The following is a 12995-nucleotide window of genomic DNA, read 5'->3' on the forward strand; positions in this document are numbered from 1 at the left end:
AGTTAATAAAAAGACGATTAAAATAATTTAAATACAGATAATGATGTACCTAAGTATTGAAAATCAATTAATTTCTACGTCTTTATTTGAAACGCTTGTAGAATGCTTCTATTCTATTTCAACATGAAAAAATTATTCAAGCCTTCGCTGAACACATAAATATACATACGCATCTATAAAATAATGATTTCATTGATGATCTTGTGGCAGAGAACGTAGAACCTTGCGTGGATTGAATGAGCCGCGTCGGATGTTACAATTACTCTGTTATAAATATGATCAAAAAGTTTTGCTCAATTATTTAAATAACTGTGGGAAATAAACAGAGATAAACATCTCGTATTAGATGACCTTTACCTTTCACACTGACAACTCTTATAGTTTGTTTAAATTTTAAACTTTAGAATTAGTTTTGTTCCGACAAGACCGCTTTGTATTATATCTAATTATAAGAGAATTAAAGAATTAAAAATGAAGAGTATAGTATGAGAACTATATGTTTACTTATATATGTGTTCAGTATAAATGTAGTAAACTCAATATATATATCGTTTTTGTTATGTTTTATACAATATATTAAAAGTAGAGAATATTTTTTCATTTATTTGGTTTGGGAAACTTTAGTTTGGAATGTGCGCATCTTTTAAAGGTTACAGCGAGGTCATCTGTTACAGTACAATGTGATGTTACATTATGTAGCAGGCTGTATTGTGTCGCTGGATATTATCAGTCAGGTATTAACTAAATAATAGCTTTGCTTCGATCCAAAATATAAATTCTGTTATTATAATTATAAATATATTTGTTTTATAAGGCTTTAGTTTTTAATTAATGTTTCCTTTTTCATTTTACATATTTTCGCTGCAGATTTTATAACAGTATCAATGAAGTCGAAATATTGTCAAGAAATACGCGAAATAATAGCTTTTATACGCACGCACATTAGTATAAAAAATAAGCTCATAACAATTTAATATATATAAATGGTGGAGCACTGTCAAATAATAAGTGATTTTTGTTAATTTTCTTGCGTTCGACATCAACATATCATCTAAGTGACGTCTAACTCAAGAGTCAAGCTGTTACGTAAAAGCCTACAACTACCGCTCAGCTTTCTATTAACTCACGTATTATTTCTTTATGTTGTATTATGTTACTTTTTCTTGTTTTGTTATCTTTGATTTTAAGATTTTTTTAACAAGAAACTTAAATTCTATATTTAGGGAAAATCATTGATTTATAATAACTTTTGTTTAATTTTATTATATATGCGTATATATAATAATTTTTTTCATATGTATCTTGCTATAGATGTGGACTATGTAGAAGCGTATTGAAGCAATAAATTTCGTATTTCACTAAACATAAATACAAAAAGAGTTAAGCATATCAAATACTATGCGACATTATCTTAGTAGAATTATTTAGAAAATTCGCAAACGAAAAAATTACGTAATAATGCGGACTTGGATTAGAAAAAGTTTGATGGAGGATAACGGAGTCTCCGTCATTAAACAAGAAGCTGCGGACATTCTGTGGACTTGATATGTGATGTGATAAAAATTATAACAAGCTCTGTGTATTATTATTATTATTATTTTTTCGATAATAACATATTAAATAAGAGAGATTCAACCTAAGCATATAAAATTTTGAGTATATTTTCGATCGTTTTGTTCAAAAGAATAATTTAAAACTACTTTTAGTTTAACTAAACGTTTAATAACAAACTTAAAATGATGATATCTGACCGCAAAACTATAATAACGAAGCGGTTAAATGTGACCCTTAAAAAGAAGAGGCTGCGACCTCTGGGCCGTTACTTTTACATTTGTATAGGCTTTAAAGGCAATTAGGTAACGTTCAAAACATTTATGGTACTGTCGTAAGTTGCGTCACTGAAGGCTTCGTATATGTCATTGTACATAAAACAATACGTCGAATTTATACAGACTTTAGTATGACAATGAAATTATTTGTTAATGTATAATATTTAACATTATATTAACAGTATATTTTAATTATAAAATACATAATATGAAATAATTAATTTTGGTATATTACCAATAAAGCGATAACGAAATTTCTCCATACAAAAGACATCAACGCACATCACCAACTCTACATACTTAAAAATTTTCAAACAACGAATATTATTTTATTTCATCATTTATGCATATAAATGCCTTTGTTAAGATATATGTATTTCATACGGATAGAATTTAATTTAAACTTTTCTATGAACTATACAATAATTAGACAAAGAATAAGTTCATAAAACCAAATTTAATTATGGAACAGGTTGTTAATATTTACACGTACTTTTGTAATTGTAACTTTTAATAGAGCCCTACGATTTTTTGATTATTACAGGAGTGTTCATTTTATATTGACACAAGTATATTATGAATAGACTTAAGAGCATACTAACAATACATATATAGAAATAATATGTGTGTGTTATTTAAAAAAACAAATTTTTGATTTTTTTCTTTAAATAATATATACCAACCAACTTGAAGCCTTCGAAAACTAAGCATCTACATTATATAACAACATCTGACATATATTAAAGATTTAAATACACGTCATTAAAATTTTTAAGACATTCGTTATTTACGAAATGTCCTTACGTGTAATGGGTTGAAAAAATATTTCGGTTATAACTTATTTTTCCACGTTCTATATAAATTTTCTTTCAAAAACGTGTACTACGAGAATATCATTTGATTTCCAAACGAATTTTTCTAATGATATGAACAATATGATAGTTTTAGAAGAGAGGTCGAGTATTGGTTTACTAGAGCCTATTCCAGGGTCCAGTCCGCTTATAACCGCAATGGCATTGTGCTCATTCAAACAGAACGTTATTATTGTTATTAATTTAATTTAAAAAATATATATGATATAATAATATAAAGATATTTTAAGTATGAACAACAGTCCTTAAAACATAATGTATGTCACAAACGCGGACACAAAGCCTCTCGCATGTATTCTATTCAGTTATGAACAGTCGTGTTACTGCGCTTTCAACAACTCTAAAATATTCTTCATACATTAACGAACATACTAAACTTTTGTATTGCTTTCAAGCTTTTGTTACGCTTAATACTAATATATTTCTAGTAATTTTTTTTTAATGATTCCACGTAACATGTTAGCATAGATTATTTGAGAAACGTTGAATATTCATTTTTTTACATAATTAATTATACATATATATAATGATAAATTATTAAGTTAATCTAGCTACAACCATTTAATGAGCTTGAAAAGGGCAAAGCTAAATGTTGATATTATGAAACTACTCATGGAATGTCAACAAACATGATAGCGATGTTTGTTTTAATTTGTAGTTAAGAAAAATAGTAAAAAATAATGATTTTTACATACATATAAAACTACATGTCTGTTTTCTTATTTCTTATTCCATCTCCTTATTAATATTTTAAAATATTTTATTAAATATCTAAGTTAAGTATGATTAATAGTTAAGGAATCATTCAGGTTAAGGCTGTAGTTAAGGTGTTAAACAATTGTATCTGACTGAAAGCGACTTCCAGTGGGCGGTGCGGATCAATAGATAACTTTTAAACTGACTGACAATTGAAACAAATTAATTATAAATTTTGAATAATTCTGTGTGGGATGAAACAGTAAGTGAAAACTTTAAAGTAAGTAAGTAAAAAGTTAAGTAATTTAATCGTTACTGTAACAGTTGTATTTTTTCTGAATTTAAATTAAATGAAAACTAATGAAGAAATTTTAAATTTTGTTGTTAATTTCAGAGTCACGAATAATAAATGTTGTAAAGTTCTAAGGTACGTGAATGTGTGTCAGGATGTCTGTAACAAGGAGATGTATGAGTTGGGAGTTGCACGCTTACATTCTGTTTACTCGGTTCGTGACTCGTGACGATTTTGTATAACTAACGAGATGTTAACGAAATATACATCAATAAAAACTAAAACAATGAGGATCTTGAAGAAAATATTAAAAATATTCTCTTATTTTTCAATATATATATTTATATTGTTAATAATAAATCTTTTTATATGGTTGTAATTCCATTATCTTCAATATTTAAAAAAATATTATTATATATTTATTTTAATACTTCAAAATTTTATATTATAATTAAAAAAAGGTCTTTATATTTTAAAATACATTCTCATAGTGAATTTTAATAAAAAAAAACCAAGTAGCACCACGTGAAACAGTATTCTATCTAACCTTTGTTTAGTCTCTGAGGCGGGCGGGCCAGTCAAGAGTCCGCCAGTGACCGAGCCGCCAGTCGCCAGTCAGTACGCGACGCTCCTCGCGGCAACATGTCTCCCGTGTGGCTCGTGCTCGCATTACTCCCTATCATCGGTAAGTGCTAGTGATGTGCCACGGATGTGCTTCACGTGCTTTAGTGTTATGTGTCTAATACTGACATATATACAGGATGTCCGGGCTCGTGGGATATTAATTTTGTTTCATATTTGTCGTGTGTGGGAGTTATTTTAAAATATTAGCATATGTAATCTCTTTTTTTTTGTTTCGCCGCTCATATATAGAATCATTTCGAACTAAAATAAAAATAATAACGAAATTAAAAAAATTAAATCAAGAGAGATGTGAAAGAGCTTTTTAAAATATAAATAGTATTATTTTAATTTAAGTACGTATGTAAGACGAACACATGAAAATATCAAACACAGTTTTTACTCGAAACCTATTTTTTCTTCTAAGTCGCCGTTAAAGGCAATATATATCTATAAAGGTACATTTCATATATTATTTTAATTAAATCTCGCTTTGATAATATTTTATATATTTATTACTATCTGTATTGAAAAATTACAAAGAAATTTTATTTAAACAAATTTTTCAGCTTTTCTTTAAAAAAACGGTGCCTTTTTACAAACAAAATTATAAGTTTGGCATTAAAATTGGCCACGTAATTAACCCGCTGTAAAAAAAAAAATATAAATTTTCTCCTACAGAAGAAATATGTAAAATTGTATTAAAAAAAAAGATTTCAATAATTAATTTGATATTTTTTAATATTAGCTTTGCCATCCATACGAATAAGTTTACAAAAAGGTACGGTTTTTATGTATATATATAAATTATAATATTATATAATACAGTTCATATATATGTTTTTATATTTTTTTCTTACTTAAAATAATATATTTCTTTCTCACCTTTCTTCACATGTATAAATGTTATAACAATTTTAATTATAAGTAACGCATCAATTACATTTGTTGTATGACCTCGAGCAACGAATATAGGAGAGCTCATCCAACGATGGTTATGGTAAAGTAATATTTAAACAATCTTTACGTATAAACGATTATATCCCTTAAGGTGATGGTAATAAGGGAGTGTTACGTGTATCTGAGACGGTGCATCTGCATCTGTAAGAGGGATTGCAAGATCGTTGCGCAACTCTAATGCGCTTTCCATTCGTAGGCCGCCAGGCACAGACCATCGCATCCATGTTAATCTATACCCATTTGCATAAGTGAATCTCGTGACCTTTAAAAGTAGAGCGGAATCCTGGATATACAAAACGTTTCTAAGACTAACCTTGGAGTATCGCTTTTACAGTAGTACTATAAGCAGGGCTGATTCTAAAGCTGTAGTATGCTGAAACTACTAGCATTTGACAGTTGACACTACCTACTTAGGTCATATATAGACAATATGATATTATTTATAATATAAAATATTATAATGAATATGTTAAGCTTTGGAGATTAAATAAAACGGTCGTAGGTTCACATATTACTTTGGTGTAATGAAATTAAGCTGACTTAAGTATTCTCAAATAGAAACGACATTGTTCGTTCGATCTCGGTCCGTCGCGTAATACAAAAGTTACAGTCCACTTTAAAACAAAGTAGTACATAAAAATATGTCAAAAATATAATCACAGTAATCAAGTCGTGAGAGAAAATACTTTAAGAAATCGTTACTCAGCAATGAAGACTGTAGTATCGACGGCACGTCATTAATATTTGTCAATTGTTTCAAAGAAAACAGCGGATATAGTTTCACCTTTCAATAAATTGAATTCAATTATTTTAGCGTTGAATAATAATTAAAAACTCTATGAATTTAATTAAGAATTAAAAAATATAATAAAACTGCAAAAATAATAAGAATAATCTACTTGTAATATTAAAAATGTAAAAGTTAATTTATCCGTTAACTTCGCCGGCTGAACCTCTCAAATCAGTAAAGAAATGGTTTAGGTAAACTTATCTTTGGAATTATAGCATTACACGAGCAGATCCGAGAACAAAAACTAGTAAACTATATTCGGATATAACACCGACAATTAAATATTATGTTATTGCATAACAAGAATAGACTTAATATCAACAATTAGCAAGTGGTTTTTTTTTCACGGTTACGTCGAGTTTCCTTCCGATCACTGTATTGTTTGAAGACGGAAAACATTTACTACCTGTTCCAGCGCTTCAACATGCTAACTATATTTTTTTTAATTAATTCACGCCCGGTCAGCAGAAAATAACTTTTCTGTTTGTGTAATAATACATTTAAACGGTATCCTATAATTACTACAATTAATAATTGTTAATTCCAAACAGTTTCTCGTTAGTTTTCAATTATATTGTATAATTTGTTGATTATCTTTGAAAGCGGCGATTAAATCCGAAATAAATATTAACTTGCACATGCACTTACCCTTTCTACAAATAAGTTATTATAATCGTGTTTAAGCCAATAAAATAGGGATAATATTAGATGAAATAAAAATAGTATAACTTATAACATAGAAATACATTATATATAAAAGTTGAAGAATAAACGTCCGCCGGCGACCTTTCAAATAGGATGGGGCACAGGTCGCTTGCGTAATCTGTGCATGGGAACGCTTAGCCTTAACGAATTGCCATGCGAAACATTTGAGTGATGCAACCACTATTATCACAGTTTAAGAAAAAAATACTAGAAACAACAAAATTAAATGCAATTTTCGTGATGCGTGTCTGAATATTTAATACACGTGAAAAATTTGGTTCCTTTATACTAATATGCACTTTCAATGATATTAACTTTGTGTATTTATTAATTAAAAAGTTGTTGGGGCTTGTTTTAATTCAAACTACAAATACTTCAAATTTAACAAAAATGTACCATAATAATATAAATATTAGTACAAAAAAATTGTTTTATAAATATTTGAATTGACGAAAGTAGATTTATTTCACATCGCGATAATAACACGCGTGTCATAACGTATTAACAAAGTTCATAAATTCCTCTGGTAATGATCATAGTAAAAAATCTAAATATGGAGGCGTGTGAATGTGCCACTGTGGTAACGATTTAGCAACTGAATTAGGTAAATATTACTGCGGTCTGTTCTAAAGATATCAATTACATTAATATAGTGTAGATTAATATATAATATAATTAAATAATTATAGACTGGTTGTTGAGTAATAAAATTAACGCAAGATCTGTTTAAGGAGAACGTCATTAAGACTTAAGTACGTCTCTGATTTAGTCTGTAGTGCCTTAATTTGAAATTCTTAACCGCGATCGGATATTAAAAAATATTTACCGTCAGTATCTTAAGTTATATTTCAACAAAATCACATGAACCTTTTTACAATGATTTCCAATTTTTGAGAGAATCAGAATAAAAAGTCGAATAAAGACAAAATAATTTAATTATTTAAGGGTTATTATTATTCTGAAAAGACATAATAATAATCCGATCACTGTTTCATTTCCTTCCCACGATTGGCTAAACAGGTCATTTGATTCACGTAATCACCCTCAATACTGCCGGTAACGTCTAATATAAAATGAGTTTTTACTAGAAATTACATCGAAGGATTACAGACTTTAATGATGTTCTCTATGATAATGATATTTTAACGTATTTTATTGGATAAGAAAATGTAAGTTGCATGCTATGAGGAAATTGATATTAATGAGTTTTGTGTCACAGGTGGAGCTCAAAGGTTCAATTGTCGTGGAAGAATTCTCGGAGCGTACTATGCAGATGCTAAATCAGGATGCAAAGCGTTTCATGTTTGTGTGAGGGTTGCGGGCGGGGGTATCAGAGACTTTAGATTCTTCTGCCCCCCTGGTACACTGTTCCACCAGGAGGCCCAAACATGTACCGACTGGGGTGATGACGACCCTCTAGCTTGTCCCGCAGACATCTACGATGGTTCGTTTGACCTGTACAAGATAGGATCTGGTGAGCTGCTTTGCAACTAACAAACTTACAAATAGCTTAATTATATATTATTACATCTGCTGTTTAGATTCCAGGTCCTTCAAAAGCAATCGGTTGTATCGTATGGCGTAATTTTTTGTCTTTTAATCATTATAGCCAAGTAGTTATGCTGTAAAGAGATATTAGCCTCTTAAGTTTATGCTTACAGATTTACAGGCTTCAATGTGGTTCTCAAAATTGACGCATTCAAATACTTATATTATTTATTGAATAGTAACTTTACGCTGCATAACAAACGAAAGGCTTAGGACGTATGCTTACATAGTATTGCTTGAAGCTGATGAGTATAATACAATATTGAAAGAATTTAATATCTTAGATTTCAATTAACGCTTAGGTATTATAAAAAAAATATTTCTTTCGTTTTATTAACTTATATTTTTATTGTTCAGGATTCGATACGAAAAAGATCTCGTCTTCTGGAAATCGTGAAGATGAAGCCGAATTCGGCCTACAGAGATCTGAAACCGGAGATCGCCGTCTATCTCAAAATGCTCCTAGTGGTGGATCTGACCTCAGAGCAGCGCATTCCTCTGATTTCTTCACTGGACAACGCGACCGCGGCCGTGACGAAGTGGTTGCTCAGACAAAGGCACCGACATCTATTGCAGTCACTCGACAGTCATTTAGAAGGATCACAACAACCCGCCCTCCTTATACAAGCACTCTTTTCTACCAAACGTCACCGTCTCCTACAACCTTGCCTCCCCAACCGTCGTCTCAACCCCAATACGAAATATCCAAACGTAAATTTTTAAGGAAGCGTCCTGTTTATACCTCAACAACTGTACCAACAACCGTACAAAACACTTACTCTCCACAAACTTACACCGAACCTCAACAAAATTTTAATCGTAAAGTTCCACAACAGAACAAAATATTCCCAACAACAGTCAATATCCCTCCACAGTATAAGGAAGAATACGTTGAAGTTAGCAAAGTAGTTCCAAAACAATATAATAATAGATTTTTCCCTAATAACCCTACTCCAACTCCTTTCGCTGAAACAACGCTTGCCCCACAGAATACTAAAAAAGATGGATTTGGTGATTCCTTTAATTATGATACACAGTCTACTCCGGCTAATTACAACGAGAATCGTCCATTCAAAGTAAGAAATAATTTTAATGTACAAAATGATGTATCGAATGAACAGGACTTCGTCCGTATAAGAAACTACAACGGTAACAATAATGGCAACAGAGCTCCCGCTACTTCAACAGTAGATTATAATTCAGCTCGTAGCACCAGTACACCAGTTTATAAAAATGTCAACAGCCTTTCTTATGAAACGGAAAAGAAAAATTTCGCTCCATTTCTTGGCGCTAAGCAGACCTTTTATAATAATCCCACCACCACCCCTTCTACTACCACTATTTATACGACTACCCGCGCTGATCTTCCACCCAACATAAACACCGTAGCTTACAATACAAACATAGGATTCAATACGCAATCCTCGAACTACGCGGATAGCGGTGAAGACGATGGACAATATCGACCACCACAAGGTGAAGACGATGGTCAGTATAGACCAGAGCTATACGAGAGAGAATCGGAGCTGCTGTCTGGTGCACACTCGTTAAACATCGCAGCAAGTGGTAACAGGCTTCCGGAGGACCAAAAAGCCAGAAAAACTTCAAAAGCAGTAGGAAAAACATCACCACCGAGGCCATTTAGACCCTCCCAGACCTCAACTCTCCCGCCCTCTGAGTACACTACTACATACAGGCCGCAATCTGAATCATCAACTCATAGGACGTTTGATTATTATCAACCATACACAACCACTTCCAGACCTTACGAGGCACCTTCAGCGGTCGCATACACCTTCGCTCCCTCCAACCCACCAGTTAAAGTAACCACGACATTGGCTCCCAGAACAACTGAACGCTCACAGTCTAGAGAAACAGTTCCGCCAACAACATCTTCCTTACCATACTCTAAAAAATCCACTCGACCTCCCCACTATTCAAAAGCCGCAAACCACAGAGAGGACAATAGTTATGACTATGCCTATTACGATTCTGATCCCGGCTTCTCGGAATACGACCAAATAGAGGAGTTTGGTAGAACTAAGTCTAGACTTTAAGATACATACATTACTTTTACTGCCATTAAATTAGTCGCCTCCTAAATTAAAATTACTGTATTTTCATAGATATAATTGAAAAAAATAAATTGATTAAATTAAATTTTGATAAATCACATACAATGAAATTGATATTGAGAAATAGTGTCGTAAATTACTATAAGTCTCGAATATTAAATCTTAATATGTGATCTAAGTTTTGAAGTGGTATTTATTGTTTGAAAGGAAAATCTTTATCATCGAGAGCGTTTCCAATACTACGTTACCCTAAATTATAATTTGTGATATTATTGTGGATTTTTGTATAACATTAGATTGTAATAAATAATTAATAGATGATATAAAAATACGTTTCCATTATAAATATATTTTATATATAAATAAATGCAGACTTGATTTCATAAACGTATTTAGATATTTTAAAAGAATCTATAACTTTTTGAAAAGTGCAAAATAAAGTTATAGTATAATGGATTTTTTTATATATACAAGTACAATTTTAACTTAAACTTTTATTGTAAATAAAATTATGAATATACATTTCTAATAGAACACGATAATGGCATTTTTATTCAAAACTTTGGGATACCTAAATAATTTTAATTTATTAATTCATAATTTGTCTTAAATGTTTTATTTCCATATAAAATAATAGAGAACAATTTAAGTGGAATCAACAGTCCACCTATATGTTACTTTCCGAAATTTTGTAAGCAGCATAGAACTAAATAGAAAAATATACTCAAATAAGTAACTGAAATACTCAAATGTATGACTCAATCGTAGAAACGTTACATTTATTCTCCCTTCATTATAATTAGGACTGAGAATTCAGAGTAGGTTGATACAGAAATTAAAAATCATACTTAATAACGTAAAATTAGAGTAAACTTTTAGTAACTTTGTAGTGTATTTTTATTTTTATTATGCTTTTAATACATTCAAGCTTCATTGTGTCAGTCCACAAATTGAATCTTTTAGAAGTTGTGACGATAATTAGCTGATTTAATTCCGATTACAAAATCATAAAAAATACCCATCTTATATCGAAAATAATTAATTGCTGTAACATAAATCAGACTATATTATTCTAGTTAGATTAATTGAATGCATAAATATTGATATTTTTTATATAGTTTCTTATACCTATTTAGTAATCTTTTCCAAACACATGAGCGCCATCTTGTATCTAGTAGGCAAATTAGGAGATGAAACCATTTTATTGTAAAGGTTTAACATTTTCACACTAGATGTCATGAAAACAAATTAATTATATTTATTCCTTTTCATTACGATGAATTCTAGTTATTTATTGTTAATTTTTTTACTATTAAACATGTATAAATTATTTAAAAAAAGTATTAAATTAGATTAATAAATATACGTTACATATTTTTATTACGGAAATGATCATTAAAATTCTAGAAAAAAATTATATAAAACACAAAATATTATATATTAAAGAATTAAAAAATTTATATTTCATAGTATTAATCTTACAAGGTGACTTCTATTTCCTTGTACAAAGTACAAGAGTGAAGTGGAAGTTATATTTATTTAAATCTTGTTAACATTTATCACAAAGAACGTCGTTATAAAACTAAAATACACGTTAGAACCAATCAATTATGTTAAAGCGTTTTATTATACCTGTTATTGAAATAAAGTTCAAACTTTGTTTGTACCAATAAAAGAATTCCTTATAGTTCAATAAAAACCAGCGGTAAATACGCTGCCCAGAACGTAATACCTACAAACACAGTCAGAGGATCTTTTGGTCAGGTACTTGGTGATGATGCGTTGGTGCCGGCTCTCTTAGTCGAGTTGCAAAAAAAAAATAAACACAGCATATAATTTTAACAGTCGAATTGACGTAGATGGGAAATTTTAATTGTTTTATATTACGTCAATTTTAAACATACGGTCATTATATTTTGTGTATCTGAAAAAAGACAACAGCCGAGTTGTTTGTAGCTTCACATAAATGTTTATTAAATATTAAAATGTGAGAAAGGGATTTTATTAAAGGTATGCTGAGAAGAAAGCTTGTGAGATTTAAATACACATATATATATATATATATATATATATATATATATATATATATATATATTGTATATACATATTAAAAAAATCGTGTCTGAAAGTAATTAAAATAAGAAAAAAGATTATTCTAATATTTCTTTTCTTTTAACACTTAAATGTATTTTTTTTTAATTATTATTCTGAAATATTCAACTTAGTTTAACTGTAAATCCTTAATATTTATATAATTTTCGGTACGGAATACTTTGTTTCTAAATCAGACTTGATCAGATTTTTTTTGCAATGTCTGCGTCAATGGAATCTCAAAAAATAAACGATCCGAACATCATTCTCAAATGCATATCTAAATAAAAACTAATAAAAACAATTTTAAGAATAGCTATTAGTAATTTAATGTGAAGTTAAAACTATACCTACCTTTATGATAGTCTTGTCCGTAAAAATTATAGTTTTTCAGACTATTTAGCGTTTTAATAGTTTCAGCAAATTAAAAACAGCCATGTCTATCGAAAAACGGAAAAAAGGAGTGGCAAAAATGTGACTCCTAAACATAAACCTAGAAAGCTACGATAGGAATTT

The 12995-nt window shown here is 29.9% G+C and overlaps 1 protein-coding gene across 2 annotated transcripts; it reads left to right on the top strand.

Moving 5' to 3' along the window:
- The first annotated feature begins 4265 nt into the window (after window positions 1-4265).
- On the top strand, window positions 4266-10930 carry LOC116765991 (probable serine/threonine-protein kinase DDB_G0276461). 2 transcript variants are annotated; one of them, XM_032655644.2, is made up of 3 exons: window positions 4266-4374; window positions 7985-8239; window positions 8671-10930. In XM_032655644.2, exons 1-3 carry the CDS (start codon window positions 4332-4334, stop codon window positions 10368-10370), a joined length of 1998 nt encoding a protein of 665 aa, XP_032511535.2. In that variant the 5' UTR covers window positions 4266-4331; the 3' UTR covers window positions 10371-10930. The 2 variants fall into 2 exon arrangements, with proteins under 2 accessions (XP_032511535.2, XP_032511536.2); XM_032655645.2 differs by having other exon boundaries at window positions 7985-8209.
- Window positions 10931-12995: the final 2065 nt, after the last annotated feature.

Source organism: Danaus plexippus, chromosome 11 (assembly GCF_018135715.1).
Source record: "Danaus plexippus chromosome 11, MEX_DaPlex, whole genome shotgun sequence".
NCBI classification, from domain to species: domain Eukaryota; kingdom Metazoa; phylum Arthropoda; class Insecta; order Lepidoptera; family Nymphalidae; genus Danaus; species Danaus plexippus.